Source organism: Phocoena sinus, chromosome 8, assembly GCF_008692025.1.
Source record: "Phocoena sinus isolate mPhoSin1 chromosome 8, mPhoSin1.pri, whole genome shotgun sequence".
Classification (NCBI taxonomy): Eukaryota; Metazoa; Chordata; class Mammalia; order Artiodactyla; family Phocoenidae; genus Phocoena; species Phocoena sinus.
Genome location: NC_045770.1, coordinates 29169760 through 29184669, shown reverse-complemented (window position 1 = coordinate 29184669; position 14910 = coordinate 29169760). Strand labels below are relative to the sequence as shown.

The 14910-nt window shown below is 38.2% G+C and overlaps 1 protein-coding gene across 4 annotated transcripts in view; it reads right to left on the bottom strand.

Annotated features, from left to right (window-relative positions):
• Nucleotides 1-4552: 4552 nt before the first annotated feature.
• PDGFD (platelet derived growth factor D) overlaps nt 4553-14910 on the bottom strand; it is a 246223-nt gene continuing 235865 nt past the window's right edge. For all 4 annotated transcript variants that reach the window (XM_032641705.1, XM_032641706.1, XM_032641707.1 and 1 more), the window contains one exon: nt 4553-7159. In XM_032641705.1, coding sequence (XP_032497596.1) covers nt 7034-7159 — 126 coding nt within the window. In that variant the 3' untranslated portion in view covers nt 4553-7033. The remainder of the gene's footprint in view (nt 7160-14910) is intronic.

Sequence of the window (14910 nt, the reverse complement as noted above, 5' to 3'; positions counted from 1 at the left end):
ATGCCAGAAGCCTTGGAAAAATCCTTGACATCTTCCTTCACTTCTCTCTCCACACCCAATCCATCACTGACTGGTTGATTAAACATTCAAAATATTTCTCTAATCTAGTCACCCTTTTTTTTTTTCATTTCTAATGCCACATTCTCCTTCTACTTTTCCCCTGGTTAATATTTATTTAATATTTATTCCATTTTCTGTTTCTGCTTTGATGTCATTTTCTTAAGGAATCCCTTCCTGCACCTGATCTAAATTCTACCTTTTAACGTCATCCCATATTATGCTTTTCTTTCCACAAATATAATGAATTATTTACTTTTTTGTTTAATATCTACCCTTCCTTATCTAGTTTGATAAGAGCAGGAAACATGGCTGTTTTATTGTTCTCTAAATCTGTTATGTCTCACACTTAATGAGGGCTAGTTAGCCCTTGGTTAGTATTTATCAAATTTTTGGAACACGTATTTGTGAGCCTTGTGAATTCCTCTGTTTTCTTCTTCTCTGTGGTCATGGATGTCCTTTAGGTTCCGTTCTTTATCTTCTCGTGATTTCAGCCTTGCCACTCTAAGGATGACTCCCAGTAAACATTACAAGCCCTGGCTTTTCTGGGAGACATGATCTCTTCTCTCAAAATTACCCTCTCTTCCTGCCTCCCCAGTTTTCTGAGAATACTCTCAAAATTCCAACCCACATGCTTCTCTCTTCCAGGACACCCCCAAGCCTGCATTGCCCTACCCATTCAGCCATTACGACTGTTGAATCCTCTTGTCAACGTCTTTTGCGGTTGGTTAGTCTTAGTCTAGGCAAACAGCACCTCCTAGAGATTTTTAATGCACAGCCTGCACAACCACAGGGGACCTACATGCCTTCCTGTCTCTGAGGTCTCACTTTTGTCCTTACTGTCTCGCCCCTAGTGTTGTCAAACCCAAGTGTGTGTGCCTAACACACAGTCAGACCAAACAAACCAAAATGTAGGAGTTTGGAGCCAAGAAAAGATTATTTGTTGTAGGGCCATGAAAGGAGAATGGGGCGGCTCATGCTCAAAAGACTTGAACTCTCTGATGGGTTCCAGGGAAGAGGTTTTTATAGGCAAAATTTGGGAGGAGGACAGCAGGGTGTGTGTGACTCTCCTCTGACTGGTTGGTGGTGAGGTAACAGGGTGGTGTTCCAGGAATCTCAATCATCAGCCTTCTGGTTCCAACCAGTCTGGGGTCCAAGAGCTTGTGCTCAGCCTGAAGTCCTCTTCCATGTGGGCTGGGGCCTTAGTTCCTGTAGAAGAACCCAGAGATGTGTATCAAACTGTTATGCACATCCATCCCTCCAGGAGGAACTAGGACCAGGACCCATCCCTGCACTATTGTTGTTTCTGCATCCTCTCACTCCCCTAATTAGTAACTGTTTGAATCTGCCCTTTGGAACTCAAAGAAGGTCTAGGAGGTGAAAGCCATTTTCCTATAAACAAGAAATGGGGGACACAGAGAGCGCTTTGTACTTGGGTGAGGGGCACCACAGGGTCCTGCTCAGTTTCAATCCCCCCTTTTCTTTGATACTTCTCAACCTTGAGGGGTGGCAGAAGAACTCGGTTTTAGGGGGACCTGGTTTCACTACAACTTTAAGAGTTTCATAATTTGTATCCCTACCTCTGTCCTTCCTGCAGACTGCCACTTTCCAAAATACAGAATTGCAGAATTGTTCTGTTGGAAGGACCTGTAGAACATCTTATCCTTCTAATTTGTAAATGAGGAAACATAGGTCCAGAAAGTGGCAGACTTGTTACTATACCCAAGGCCTTCTAACTTTGTCTCTGATGCATTATGACACTTGCAGCCCCCACTATGCTCAGAAGCCCCCATGGCTTCCTCTACCATGTGTAAAAGACAAACCTCTTTGCTAACCAGCCACAGAAGACTTTGCATAATCAGGTACTTATCTACCTTTTCAAACATACCACCAATTGTTCCTCTATATAGCTTACTTTCCTTTCTGCCACTTTACTCTCTGGTCTTTGAACTGCCCACATTTACCTTATGTATTTTTGCTGGGGGATCTTTAGGTTTTTTGTTGCTGTTGTTTATCTCACCTAGAACATCTTTCTCTAGTTTTATCCCCTGTTGTGGATCTTGCATTTTAAAATTCAAAGCATACATGCATTTTAAAACATTTTGTTGTTGAATGAATATATAAAACATTTAGCCAGTTTTCCTCATATTGCCTATGGCTAAATTCCTTTTGATAGAAGTCAATAACATTCATCACCATATTTTGAAGTTTACACAAAAAATGGACAATATTGGGAAATATTTACTTGACGTGTTCAACTCTCAAAATGCAGTGATTTCTTAACATTTGGCAGTTTTAACCTACTAATTGCTCAATTGGTAAACCATGCATTGGACCTCCTGATCTCCTTAAATGACCCCATCTCCTGTGCCTTCCCAAAGTACACATCGCTCCTGACTTTCTCTGACTTGAAGTCTGGTGGGTAGAGACTGGTGAGAAAGAGGAGCAATGAGGAAGTCACAAGGAGAAAAGGAAAGGCTAGAAGATACTTGAAGAGAATGAATTTGTAATATTGCCTCAATCAAGGATAGAGATTAGAGAATATGACACAGAGACCTGAATTCTTAAAAGAGAATTTGTATTACTGTCATTATTTAAAATATAAATTGAACCCAAGAGTGATTTTAACATTTGGTTTCTGGCCACTAAGCCTGGAAACCAGTATTCAACAGTTTAAAATAATTAGAAAATCAAATAGCTTTATTAGAAAATGAAGATTTCTTGGCCCATAACTTGCTGCACTGAATATATTAGCCTTTATTATGGACTCAGCTCCCCTCTGTTCTAATGCGATCTACTAAAGAATTTTTAGAGATCTCTATAGAATTTAAATTTACTTAAAAAAGATAAAAATTTACTTGCAAATTCTGAACTATAACGTGAACATCAAGCACAAAGTCTTAAATTAAGTGATTAGTTGCTTATCCACTGTTGATAAACTATGATATTTGGGAGATATCCCAGTGTATTATGTTAAGTTCTAAAGGCCTGTGTAGTCTTTAAGTAAGTTGATCATTAAAAAACAACAGAATTTAAGTGAATGTCAATAAAACCAGTGAATTATAAATATTCTCTCTTCTAGCATATTTGATCAGAGCTGTCAATAAATAAAATTGTATTGCCTAGAATTTCAGGCATGAATACTAATCTATGAATTTAATTTAATGTTCTATCAGAGGACCCTAGGAGAATATGAAAACTTTGGACATCTGTTGAGTTACTAATATAAAACTGGACACATGCACCTTTCAGGAAATAAAATGAAATTCTTAATGTATTTGCATTAAAATACTTTTTATATATATATGGCTAGCATGATTTTTGTACATGAAAATCCAGGTTAGCTAAATGAACTACTCTACATCCTTCCCCATTTTTCCTCATACTTTGACTCACACATTAGCTGGTATTTCCGATAGTAAAATTGATTCTTGCCACAGAATACATGTCTCTACTCCCTTTCCCCAAACTCAAAACCACTAAACTAAATAAAGTGGAAGAGTTTCATCCAACCCTGTGCCGTTGTCATCCTGTCTCCAGTGGGATGATGATGAAGACTGAGCTAGGAGCAAAAGCAAAATTTCTTGCAGAGAGAAGAGCTCTCTTCAGATTTTGCGCCCCCACTCTCGCTGCCCCTGCCCCCCACCAACACGTCACACACCAAACTCTATAGGAGTGTAGCTCCTAAACTGGTCCAGAAAGTGGCAGACTTGTCACTATACCCAAGGCCTTCTAGCTTTCTCTCTGGTGCACTATGATACTTGCAGCCCCCCACCTGCTGGGAGGAAAAGTCCCCAACTCCCACCGATCACTTCCCAGGAATCCTTACAAATGCTACCAGATTGATCATCTGCCTTCACATGATTTGAGATGGTTCATAATTTACTGTCCAGCTGAAAGCACTCATGTTATGAAGGAAAACTACATATGATCTTTAAATCTATTATTTTAAAATATTTTTGGTTACTTTAATGTACGCTTTAGGTTCAGGCATTATTTGGGGGTGTTTGTTTCCAAATAATGAAATAAAGTATTGATTATAAACAACTGAGCTTATAACACTTGCCCACCAGCTGGGGTGTCCATCTAGAGGGGAAAAGGTGTGAGGGTGGACATAATGTTATTGATTCCAGGTCCGCAAGGAGAGAGAGGCTGTGTACTCTCCAAAGTAAGGAATGTCAGAGGAGAATATCTTTCATTAAAACGCCTGCAGGGAACAAACAGTCAAACAAAGAAGCAACAACAGCAGCAAGAAAACAACAAAACCCAAGTCCCACTTAATTTCCGGTTTCCGGTGGCTTCAGGAAGGGACAAAGTAAAAGCCTGTTTTCAGGGAACAACGTTCTAAAATACTGTTTATTTTAGAAAAACCAGGCCTGCAGAAATCACCCAATCTTGTCACTCCAAGCAGCTGCATGTGTTTGGGGAAGTAAGTTTGTAACATTGTGCACCTTTTAAAACTGCAGTTGAGTACTAAATAATGGAGTAGTTTTGTTCGTAAGCAATATTTATTTTTCATGAAGATAGGAGGCATATTACATTTGTTATAGAAAATGCTACAAGACAAAAAAGCTGCATGTTATTGATATGACAAAAAACATGAAAAATTCTACTTACAAAAGTGCTCTGCCCTATAAGAACATATTGAACAGAAGGCATTATTCCAGGTGTGTGAGCCATGCAGAAATGAGGATTTATTAGGATTTATTTTGAAATGTAATTTGTACGGTGAGCTTTTTATCCCTTTGATGGCAGTGAAACAGGTTTATTGGCTACATGTTAGAAGTGCAATAGATAACAGATAACCAAGGGAGACGTTTTAATAAAACACTCAGGAAAGAAAAAAAGAGGTGAGTGAATATGCCTGCTTACATTTCAGCTAATAAATAAAAAGTACAAATGGGGCTTTAACTGAAAACCATCCTGGTTATTGCAACCTGGAAGATTTATTGAAAACTGGGTAGAACACTCTAATTCTTCATACTTACAGCTGACCAAGCTACAGTGATATAACACAAATTTAGGTTTTGGTACAGGAAGGCTATGTTTTCATAGGAAACTTGTAAGAGGCATGAAGGGGAAGAGTGGTTCCTGATTACTAGAGGGTCTGCCTCAGCTATTTCTGATTGTGATCTGGGATTTCGGGCAACTCAGCAATAGAGTATTTATTTTTACCAGTCATCCCCCGAGGTAAAAACACTGGACATTTTCAGGGAATTTTTGAAGGAACATCTTCAATAAGCATTGGCCTTTCAAAGAGCTGAGCAGAAATGAGCTCCTAAGGATGGTTGAGAACTTGGTCCTGAAAGCACCACGCTCAGAAATCCAAGTATATTTAGGCCACTCCTCTGACACTGGGACTTATTGAGCCCCAGTCACATAGCCCTCACTCAACTTGGCTGTAGTCAGTAGGGCCCTGGACTCAGGGAAGAAACTGGCTCTCCTATTTTCTTTCAAGGTGAGAAGAAAATTGTCATTCTCTCTGAGCAGCCCCTGAGCTATCTTGATTTCAGTGTCACTCTCTTAAGAGACTTGCTTTGGAGAATGATGAATCACTTCTTATGCCTGGAGTCAGTCTCTGAGGTCTTAACAGACATTAAGGAGCCGGGGAGGAAAAATTACTCTAAGTACCAATAATAACCCCCAGTGCAAAGACTGCTTCCTATTGTAGAGCAGGCCCGAACTTGTGCACCCACAATTTCCAGTGTGGCTTCTTAGAACAAGCTCCATAGATTTGGAAAGAACCAGAGACCCCAGATCTAATTTCACTTAGTTCAGAAACAGGAATTCATCTGAATTGAATGGTGAGTGAGTACATGATTAGGAATCTACATCAATAAAACTGGGTTGTTTTAGTACACAAAAGCTTCTAGGCTATAAATAGTCCATAATGGCTTGCCAAATATAAAATGTGATTGTAAATCCATGTCTGTATATTGAAGAGACAGAAACACAAAAGCAAGATACGTAAAATTAACTGGCATAATTTGGAGAGTATGTATCCATTATTAAATATGGATCCCATTCAAATATTCCATCTGATTCCCAGTTATGTTAACATTTCAATGCTCACTTTTTTGACTTTCAACTGCCCACATTTTTCAATGAACACTATTTTGAAAGGCTCATGCAGAGTCCTCATGCCATCCTCCAAAGGAGTTACTTCCGTGGAGAGGTTTTTGAAAAGAAACAATTCTGCTATAGCTTATAAATTGTCTCTTATAGAACTATAATAATAAACCTTGTGAGAATTTTTTGGAGATAGGTGTTAATGAATTTGCATGTGTCAGCAAGACACATAAAAAGAAGCCTTAATGGCTTTATTTCTAAAGCACTTATATTATTATGTCATGCTTTTGGAGACAGGTAATTATTGTCTTTATAGCCAAGTATGTAGTACGTCTCGTGAGAAAAATGGTTAGGAATGTGCTTTTCCCAGAAACCATATTTTTTCTTTTTTTATAATTAAGATATATGCATAAGAAAATCTCATTTATTGGTTTTTAATATACATGGTGCTTTCTTTAAAAGAGCAAGATCCAAAATTGTTTTGTGATTCAAAACTTAAATTCATCTTCCAAATCTTCAAAGACATGTTCCATGTATTTACTATGTCCCTTATTTTGTCAGATTTTAAGGGTCTAGGTAATTAAACCATATGTAAGCTCTGGTGTACCTGGTTATATATACTGAATAAACCATATGATCTATTTACACAGAGACATGGATATATATATACATATATATCCTCAGACACTATTATTAAATGCAATCCTATATTCTTGGATATAGAGATTGATGATACACCTTTCTACTCATGGCACTAACAAAGCTAGGTTGAAACTCAGCAGCCACTTGTATTCATTGCTTTGCAAGCTAATAGTAAGTTCGGTTGCTGGTGGGAAAGGGGTCCCTTACCACACCCTCCTTAAAATAAAGGTTCTTTCGTGCTTAATGTAAGTATGTGCACATTCTTTTATCGAGGTGGTCTTGAGCTGCAGATACAGTCGCACCGCTCATGGTGATCTAACTGGATGTCAACGAGAGCCATGTGCTTCGCTCTGCCCCTCCTCTTGAAATGGCCAGGCTCAAACTTTAACACCTAGGACAAAAAGCATTTCCTGTTAGAAAGCACCTGGAGTATAACTCAACTACATACCACTTATTCTCTTTATAACAACTGGTTCTTAAGCCTTTGAGGATCCAATGAAAGCTATGTGCTCGCTCTTAGATTGCACACATGTAAATGTTTTTACAGACAATCATCAACTCCTTAAAGTAATGGAGTTCACTGATCACTGAGTAATGCCTCCTGCATTACCTACCTGCAGTACCACGATGACTTCAGGTGTCTGAGCAGGTATTTACTGAGAGCTTTCTAAGGGGCTGCTTTGTGCCAAGTGCTGTCCCAAATATTATCATAAGGATTCTTCTGACCAAAGCATGTGTTATGGATAAATATAATACTGAGCATATTATTATCTCTTCAGACAGGACAACGAATAAAGTCATGAACATAATATGCTGCTATTGCTAAATGTTTGCTTGATGTAAAGCATTTTGCCCTGACGAAGGTCATTAGTGGCCATAAATAACTGAAAATGTGTGTATGTTCTTACATATTTGTTAAGATATAATACCTATTACAATTCGAAACAGATCATGCTCCACTAAGATCTTGGTACATTAATACCTGTATAACAGTATGACATTTCTTGAATTAATAAAGTATATCCTTAATTTTTTACATTAATAGGTTTAAATGTAATTTTTTGAATTATTAAGTTTAAATAGGAGCTAACTCTTCTTCCCTAGTGTGGCCTTCACTGAAGTCAATATTTGCCATCATATGCACAAATACTGGTTTTCTATACACTCCACAGTCAGTTTGTTTCTTGTTTTATATTCTGAAGCTCCTGTTAGCCTTTATTTTTGATTTTGTTCTTTCCCTTTTAGACTCTAAACTCTGCATGACACCATATGCTACACGTATTATGTAGCATTTTATGGTTTTCAAAGAATTTGCACAGATGCACTATTTCGTTTGCCCTCAGACAAACCTTGTCACACAGTAGATAAGGTATCTTTATTCACAATTTATAGGCAGGAGAACTGAGATTCCAAAGGAGGTCAGGTGCCAGAGTCTTCTGGCAACCTGGAGCTGGGAGCAGGGCTTTTGTCCTCTAGGCTTCTAGCACACTCGAACCCAAGGACCCAACACCTCTCCAATGTGGTTATGATTTCCTTTTGTGTCTCAAAACTGTGTCAGGCACACATGTGAACTGAAATGGGGACCTGATGCTTGGTATGCGTTGGTCCTAGATGAAGATTAGATGCTTTCAAGGCTGTATAACTTTTCATGGCATCCCCACAAATTTTTACTATGAATTGTCTTCCCAGCAATTTTCTCACCCTCACATTACCTGTTTCAAGTCATAAACAAACCAAAAGCATCTATTAGGACACTAGGCCTACAGTCCTCAGTCCTCATGTGTCCCCTTTACTTTAGCATTTAGCCCTGTTGTTCCATGAGAGTTCTGTGGGGCAGGTCATTTGTTCAATGTTCAATAAAGCTAAGGAGCCTGGACTCTGTTAACACAGAGTGAAATACCGAGTCCCACTTGTAGAAGAGCTTCAAAAGAATATTGTGAATACAAAACTGGGGTGGGTTGGGTGGGAAGGAATGCCCCTGGAGAGTTCATGAGGGAGGCATAAAGACTCAAAACTACTTGATTGCAGTAAAGGTAGTCCAGATGCCAGTTTTGATAGCTACTTATCTATTTTACCTGCAATTCTACTGCACTTACACTATGTATCACATAAGTTCACATGACGTATGATGCTTTCTCTCTATTAATTGTATTACAAGTGCCTTGAGGACAAGGATAGCAAAAACAATCACTAACATTATTGAGTTTTTACTAGATGCCACTGTTGTGACTTTGCAATTATTAAATGTTTTGGATGTCACTGCAATACTATGAGATAGGTACTTCTCTAATTTTGTTCCCAGATAAGGAAAGAGAGAGATTAAGGTTACAGAGCCAGTGACTGGTGTAACCAGTATTTGACTCCATGTGGCCTAACTAGTGCCCTTGCCTGGAAATTGAAATTTTGTTTGTGCAGGTCAGCAGCATGTTGGGAACACAGTAGCTGCTAAAGAATGTACCTGGGTGAACGTGGTGGGTGATGCCAGTGCAGAAGTATGGGTACGTATGTTCACGGTGTCTCCTCCCTGCATCTCCTCTACCCCAACCTCCAACAAACAGACGGGGCAAAACAAAACAAGCCAAGAAATAAAGCAGAGGCCAAAATGAAGTGGCCTATGCTTTGCATCACTTTTAAGCCTTTCACGATTGTGAAATAAAATTTCAAGCATCGAGAGCAGAATGGCAATGACATTTGCCTTTCCCTGCTCCCATGTGCTCTCCTGCTGGGTCTCTAAAGAAAATAAAAGCTGTTGCGTCTCTGTGAAAAAAAAAGTAACCAAAGCAATGGATGAAGAGTATATTGCATTTTGTGGTATTAAATACCCTGCCCATGACAGATATGAAAGCCCTACTGTGCCGTATTTGGTCAAAATGCCTTGGAAGGGGTTAAGGGTTGGGTTCCTACAACTTTGCCAAGAATTTCTCTAATATTAGTCACTGTTGTCCAGCCTATAAACCAGATTTGGGAGTTTGAATATTCAGGGTAAGAAAATTATTCCTAAGAAGCTGAGCATATGATAAATATTCCCTGTTTAAAAAAGACCATTATCAAAGCCTAATATGTTGCCATGACTGATATCTATAAAATCAGTGCTCTGTTGATTTGCTTCCTCTTTTGACGACAAATGAAAGTGTGTGCTTTGGGATGAGAGCAGAGCCTGGCCAGTTTTTCTAACTGGTCTCCTGATTGTTCAGGGATTTTCCCTGTGTTTTATGTTAAGCCTTGTGAGCACAGTATATATGTGTTTTGCTGATAAGAGGAGAAAAATGAATTGGCAGACACTTTTCCAGACAAGACAGGAAAGCGTTGTTTGAACAAAGTGGAAATTGGACCGCTTTACTGGCTGATCACAGCACTGATGTTCAAAGCTTTCAGACCATGTAATAGTCTTAGGTTCAGGTATACAGCATTGAAAGGAGGAAGAAAGCAAAGCTGATTTGAGAGAGCATGAAAAGTTAAAAGAAAAATGAAAAGCCTTTATCTGAGAAAGCAAACTGTCTATGAGTTATCTGGTCACCTTTAAAGGAAAGGAACCATTGAATTAATTACAGCTGCCAAAGGACACACTAATAGGTACCATCACAAAATGCTTTCCTATTTTCTGAGCTTTCATTCGCAGCTGCAAGCACACACACTGAAATAAAAATCCATGGAAGAGCAGCCAGCCATTTCTTATCACCTATGGGTGAAAATGGCAATCTTGGCCCTTCTCCACCATCTGGAAAACCACATGAAGCCAAGGAAAGTTGACTTTTACTAAATGCAGAATGACTGAGCCAGCAGCTTTCATACCACTACACAAAATCAAAGATTCTCAGTTTGCAAATTACCATAACACAAAAGATATTTAACTACGGTTACTCGCCTTGTTGCCGATAAACCACTGAATGAATCATTGCCGAAAAGCTATTACACTAATAAAACAACACTAGGCAGAAAATCTATCTGCCAAGTTGAGTTCTTGTTTACTGGGAATATAAAAAAGGTTGTTAAGGTCTTGACAGTTCTCAAATTAATGGCTGACATAGGAACACAAGTACATATTTCAGGACACATGCATTGTATAAACCTGAATGATTAAGAGGTTATTTAAGGTTCTACCCAATTCCTAAAGCAGGTAGCATTCAGTACACATAGTTTCTTATCTTAAGAAAAAAAAAGCTTCGTATTTTTTGCTTCCATTTTGATTTCTTTCATGCTTATAGACTTTATGAAAAATGTTAAGATTTTTAAGGGCTGGTAGTCAACTTTTCTGAAACTCAAAGTGACTAAAAGCAAAAATATTTTGAGAAAGGATAACATATTATTTTCTACCTGGGTCATTGCTCATCTTGCAGGTGATAGTTTCAAGGGAAGCTGAGACATAGTCCTCAATGAGAAAGACACAAATAACAGTTCAGCACTGTTTTGCTGACAAGCTAAGTATGAAGGTGACCAAAGCGGGGGTTATACTATGGGTCTATACAATGCTCATGAATTTTCAAAATGCAATCTTGACCTCTAAAAGTAAGTGAACATTTACTTATAATTGAAATCTTCTGTGAGCACTTTGGGGTGTATTTAGCCACAGTTCTACCTTCAGAGAACTAAACAGGTAAATGATTTTGACAGCGCTTTAGAGGGTTAATGACTACACATTCAGCCCACCCATTGCAGAAAACATAATGGAAGCCTAGCTGGCCACCAAGTTTCAAAGCACTGCATTAGCATTGATTATCATTCATGTCACAGATAGGTCTTTGTCTACCTGGGGAGTATCATGCCCCAAGGCAGGTTTGCTAGACTTTGGCAGGAAGGCCTAATGTGAAGCCAGATCTACAAGGGAAAGGATGAATGCACTTTGTAGTACTTAGAGAATCACTTCACCAGTGAGTCATTTGGGTCATAAGGGAGTCAGAACTGAGAAGGCCCAACCACATTCTCGGAAAATTCCACCCACATCTGTCTAGTGCTTTACAGTCTTCAGATGCTTTCATTCTACCAGGATCCCCAAGAGATAAGTAGCACAGGTATTACTACCGAAGAGCAAATAAACTTTTTCATAAGCATTCTATAAACAGTAACTGTTCCAGATCATATATCTTTGTTCTTTTGCATTTACTTAGCACTTCAACCACCAATTTGTTTACATTCCTAATAAAATTTCAGTAAAATAAGATTTAGGGAGTAGGTGAATGGATATCATATAATTTCAGATCTGTCAGGGAACTCAAAATTGTAGGTTATCATGGGGAGTAAGTGAGCAAACTCAAGGCCCTGGGGAGTCTTAAGTAGCTGGCCCTAGGTGGCCTCCCATGTGAGCCCACATCTTCTCTCTTGAGTTGTGTGATTTTTTTTTCTCTATTGTCTTGTCTCTTCTAAGAACACACAGGAAAGGCCGCAAGAGCGTTGTCTCATGGTCTCACTCAAAGAGGGAGAAAGGGGAAGAAGCAAGGAGACTCTATATAAGCTCTAGAAATGCTGTTTCCAGAAAAAGAATAGAAAAGAGATTTTCTTGACTTTTGTTATGGTTAGTTATAATCATAACCCCAAAACTCATTGCCTTTGCCATAGAGTAGAACCCTTTTGAAAAAAATTGCTTTCCTGTCTCACTGGTTTCAATTTGCAACTTTACTGAAATTTGTTTCAATGATAGATGCTTAAAACATGTAAAAATTAAAAGTACCGTTCTTTTATCTCAAGTCTAAAGCTCAACATTTTATTACCTCTAGTTAATCTTTTGTTTCATATATATAAATATCTGCTTACATCTTCTAACTCAAACTGTAATGGGCAGCAAATTTTTAATATAAAATTCATATACTTAAAGTAAAGTTAAAATAAAAAGAATCCTCCGAAGTCATTTTTTCAAGCAACAGGAATGATTCTAGATGTTGTAAATATGCCAGACACAGAGGCTTATGCTGTTCAATATGGTATCCCCTAGCCATGTGTAGCTATTTACGTTAAACTAGTTAAAATTAAATAAAATTTAAAATTCAGTTTCTCATTTGCATTACACACATTTCAAATACCCCATAACCACATGTTGCTAGTGACTACCAGATTGGATAGTACAGATATGGAACATTCCTATCACTGCAGAAAGTTCTACCAGATAGTGCAGGTATATCAGCATTGTGACGAAATCATGAGAGGAAGGACAGAGAAAATTAACTTCTATCTTTCTCTCTCTGTTGCCTCCTAAGGTTTTGGCTGTTTACTGAATGAACATAGCCAGGAGACCAAATGATAAAAAAATAAACCAGTAAATATTAATTTAAAAGGTCACCATATTTTTAGGAAATATCCCTTCATTACACATTATCAAGGAAAGATAACTAAAATAATAGCATCCTCTAATTGTCTACACAATATGTTTTCTGGAACTTTCCCTTTTTTAAGAATCACTACCAAAAGTATTTTTTTATATCCTACATATTCCAAGAAGCATAGAAAGGTTAATAGGAAAAAGGAAAAATACTTTAACAGGATACCTACAAAATTTTGAGAACAGGAAATAATAAGATGGTAACACTTTATTGCACAGTGAAAAAATGCTCAGAGCCCTACAGGAGAAGTCACATGACCTGGGAAAAGAGCAATGATATTAACTTCCTTCTATTTACAATTTCTAATTATTGGTAATTTTATAATTATACATTTTTAATTTCTTGGATTTTATTCCTTAAATGTTGAGCTTTGAAATATCTGTGGAGTCATACAGGCCTGCTTATGTGACAAGTTCTAGTCACCCCCTTAAGGGTGCTCATCTCTCATGAAAACTCATTTCACATCTCATCAGTTACAACCAGGAGCTGGGGAAACCAGTTTCTCATTTCTCTGAGTTAAGAATACAGACATAGAACTAATAGAATAGAGGATAAGGATTCTTCCCTAATGAGACTGAGCTCAAGCAACCCCCACTTCTGCAAATGGAACAAGTCTCCTGCTCTTTTCCACAGGGCACTGGACAGAGTGGTCACTGTGACACATTTCAAAGGTATTTTAGGAGTTTGGGGGAAGTGTGCCAGCTGTGTGTTTTCCAGGTATGCAGTTACTGACAAAACAGGTATGCTGTTTTGTCCCTTTGTCCAGAACTCAGCAGAGTGACTTTGTACAGAGCTCAGCAGACTCTGAGAAGTAAAAATATCATGACATGTTTCAAAGACATGATTTAGACAGCAGTTTTAAAAATATGCCAACATTTTAGACCCACTCATGTGACTGAACAAAGAGATCAAGGGCTTCCCCTTCTAGATATTAATTGTGAACAGAAATTTACAGGTAACAGCTACTGTGTACAGAGAGGAGAATAGACCTAAGAAAAGGGCCCTTCAGACTCCTTCAGAGTTAACTGTCTGGGAGGTGAGGGTCCTTTTGGGTGTATGTTTAACTCTGTGTTTCTACAATAAGCAATTTAAAAAAATCAAACTGCAACTTCTATCTGAGCGGAGAGTCAAGATGAAAATAAAGCATCAAAGGCCTGAACTCACATGTTTTTCCTCACAGTTAAGACTATGTAGAGATCTTGTCACTTCCTGGCTTATTTTAACTTGAACCAAATTACTGAATTCTGCATTTGTCCTCAGGGTATGACTCAACAATACAAAATTCACGTTCTTAGACACAAAGGACAAAGTCCAATCTAGAGTTCATCAGGTCATACAAAAATAAAACACAATGAACACAGTCAACAGCATTCTCTGGATATGAGAACAGTTATTTTTTTTACTTTGAAAACTGTGGGGTGGAGTAAGAAATTCTTGTGACTAAGAAAACCAGCTCTATGCAGGTCTAAAATCGTGTGTCCCCGTCTGTCTGAGGTAAGCAGGGTTATTATGGTCTCCGACCTCCTGCATTTCCCAAGTTGAAAATACTGCTTATGACGTATCCCTTTTCATTTAGCTCAGAAATTACCTCCTAACTTATTGCTTTATTGTTTTCAGGATAACAAAATGGTTGTATAAAGCGGGAGATTTTTATTTAGGGAGCACCATCTATTCCTTTGTTTTGGTGGATACTGATGAAAAGCAACTCAAACAATAATTCCTAACAATAGTGTTTGCTTCATACTTATGTATATATATATATATATATTTTTTTTTTTGGTCTGCATTGGGTCTTTGTTGCTGCGCATGGGCTTTCTCTAGTTGAGGCGAG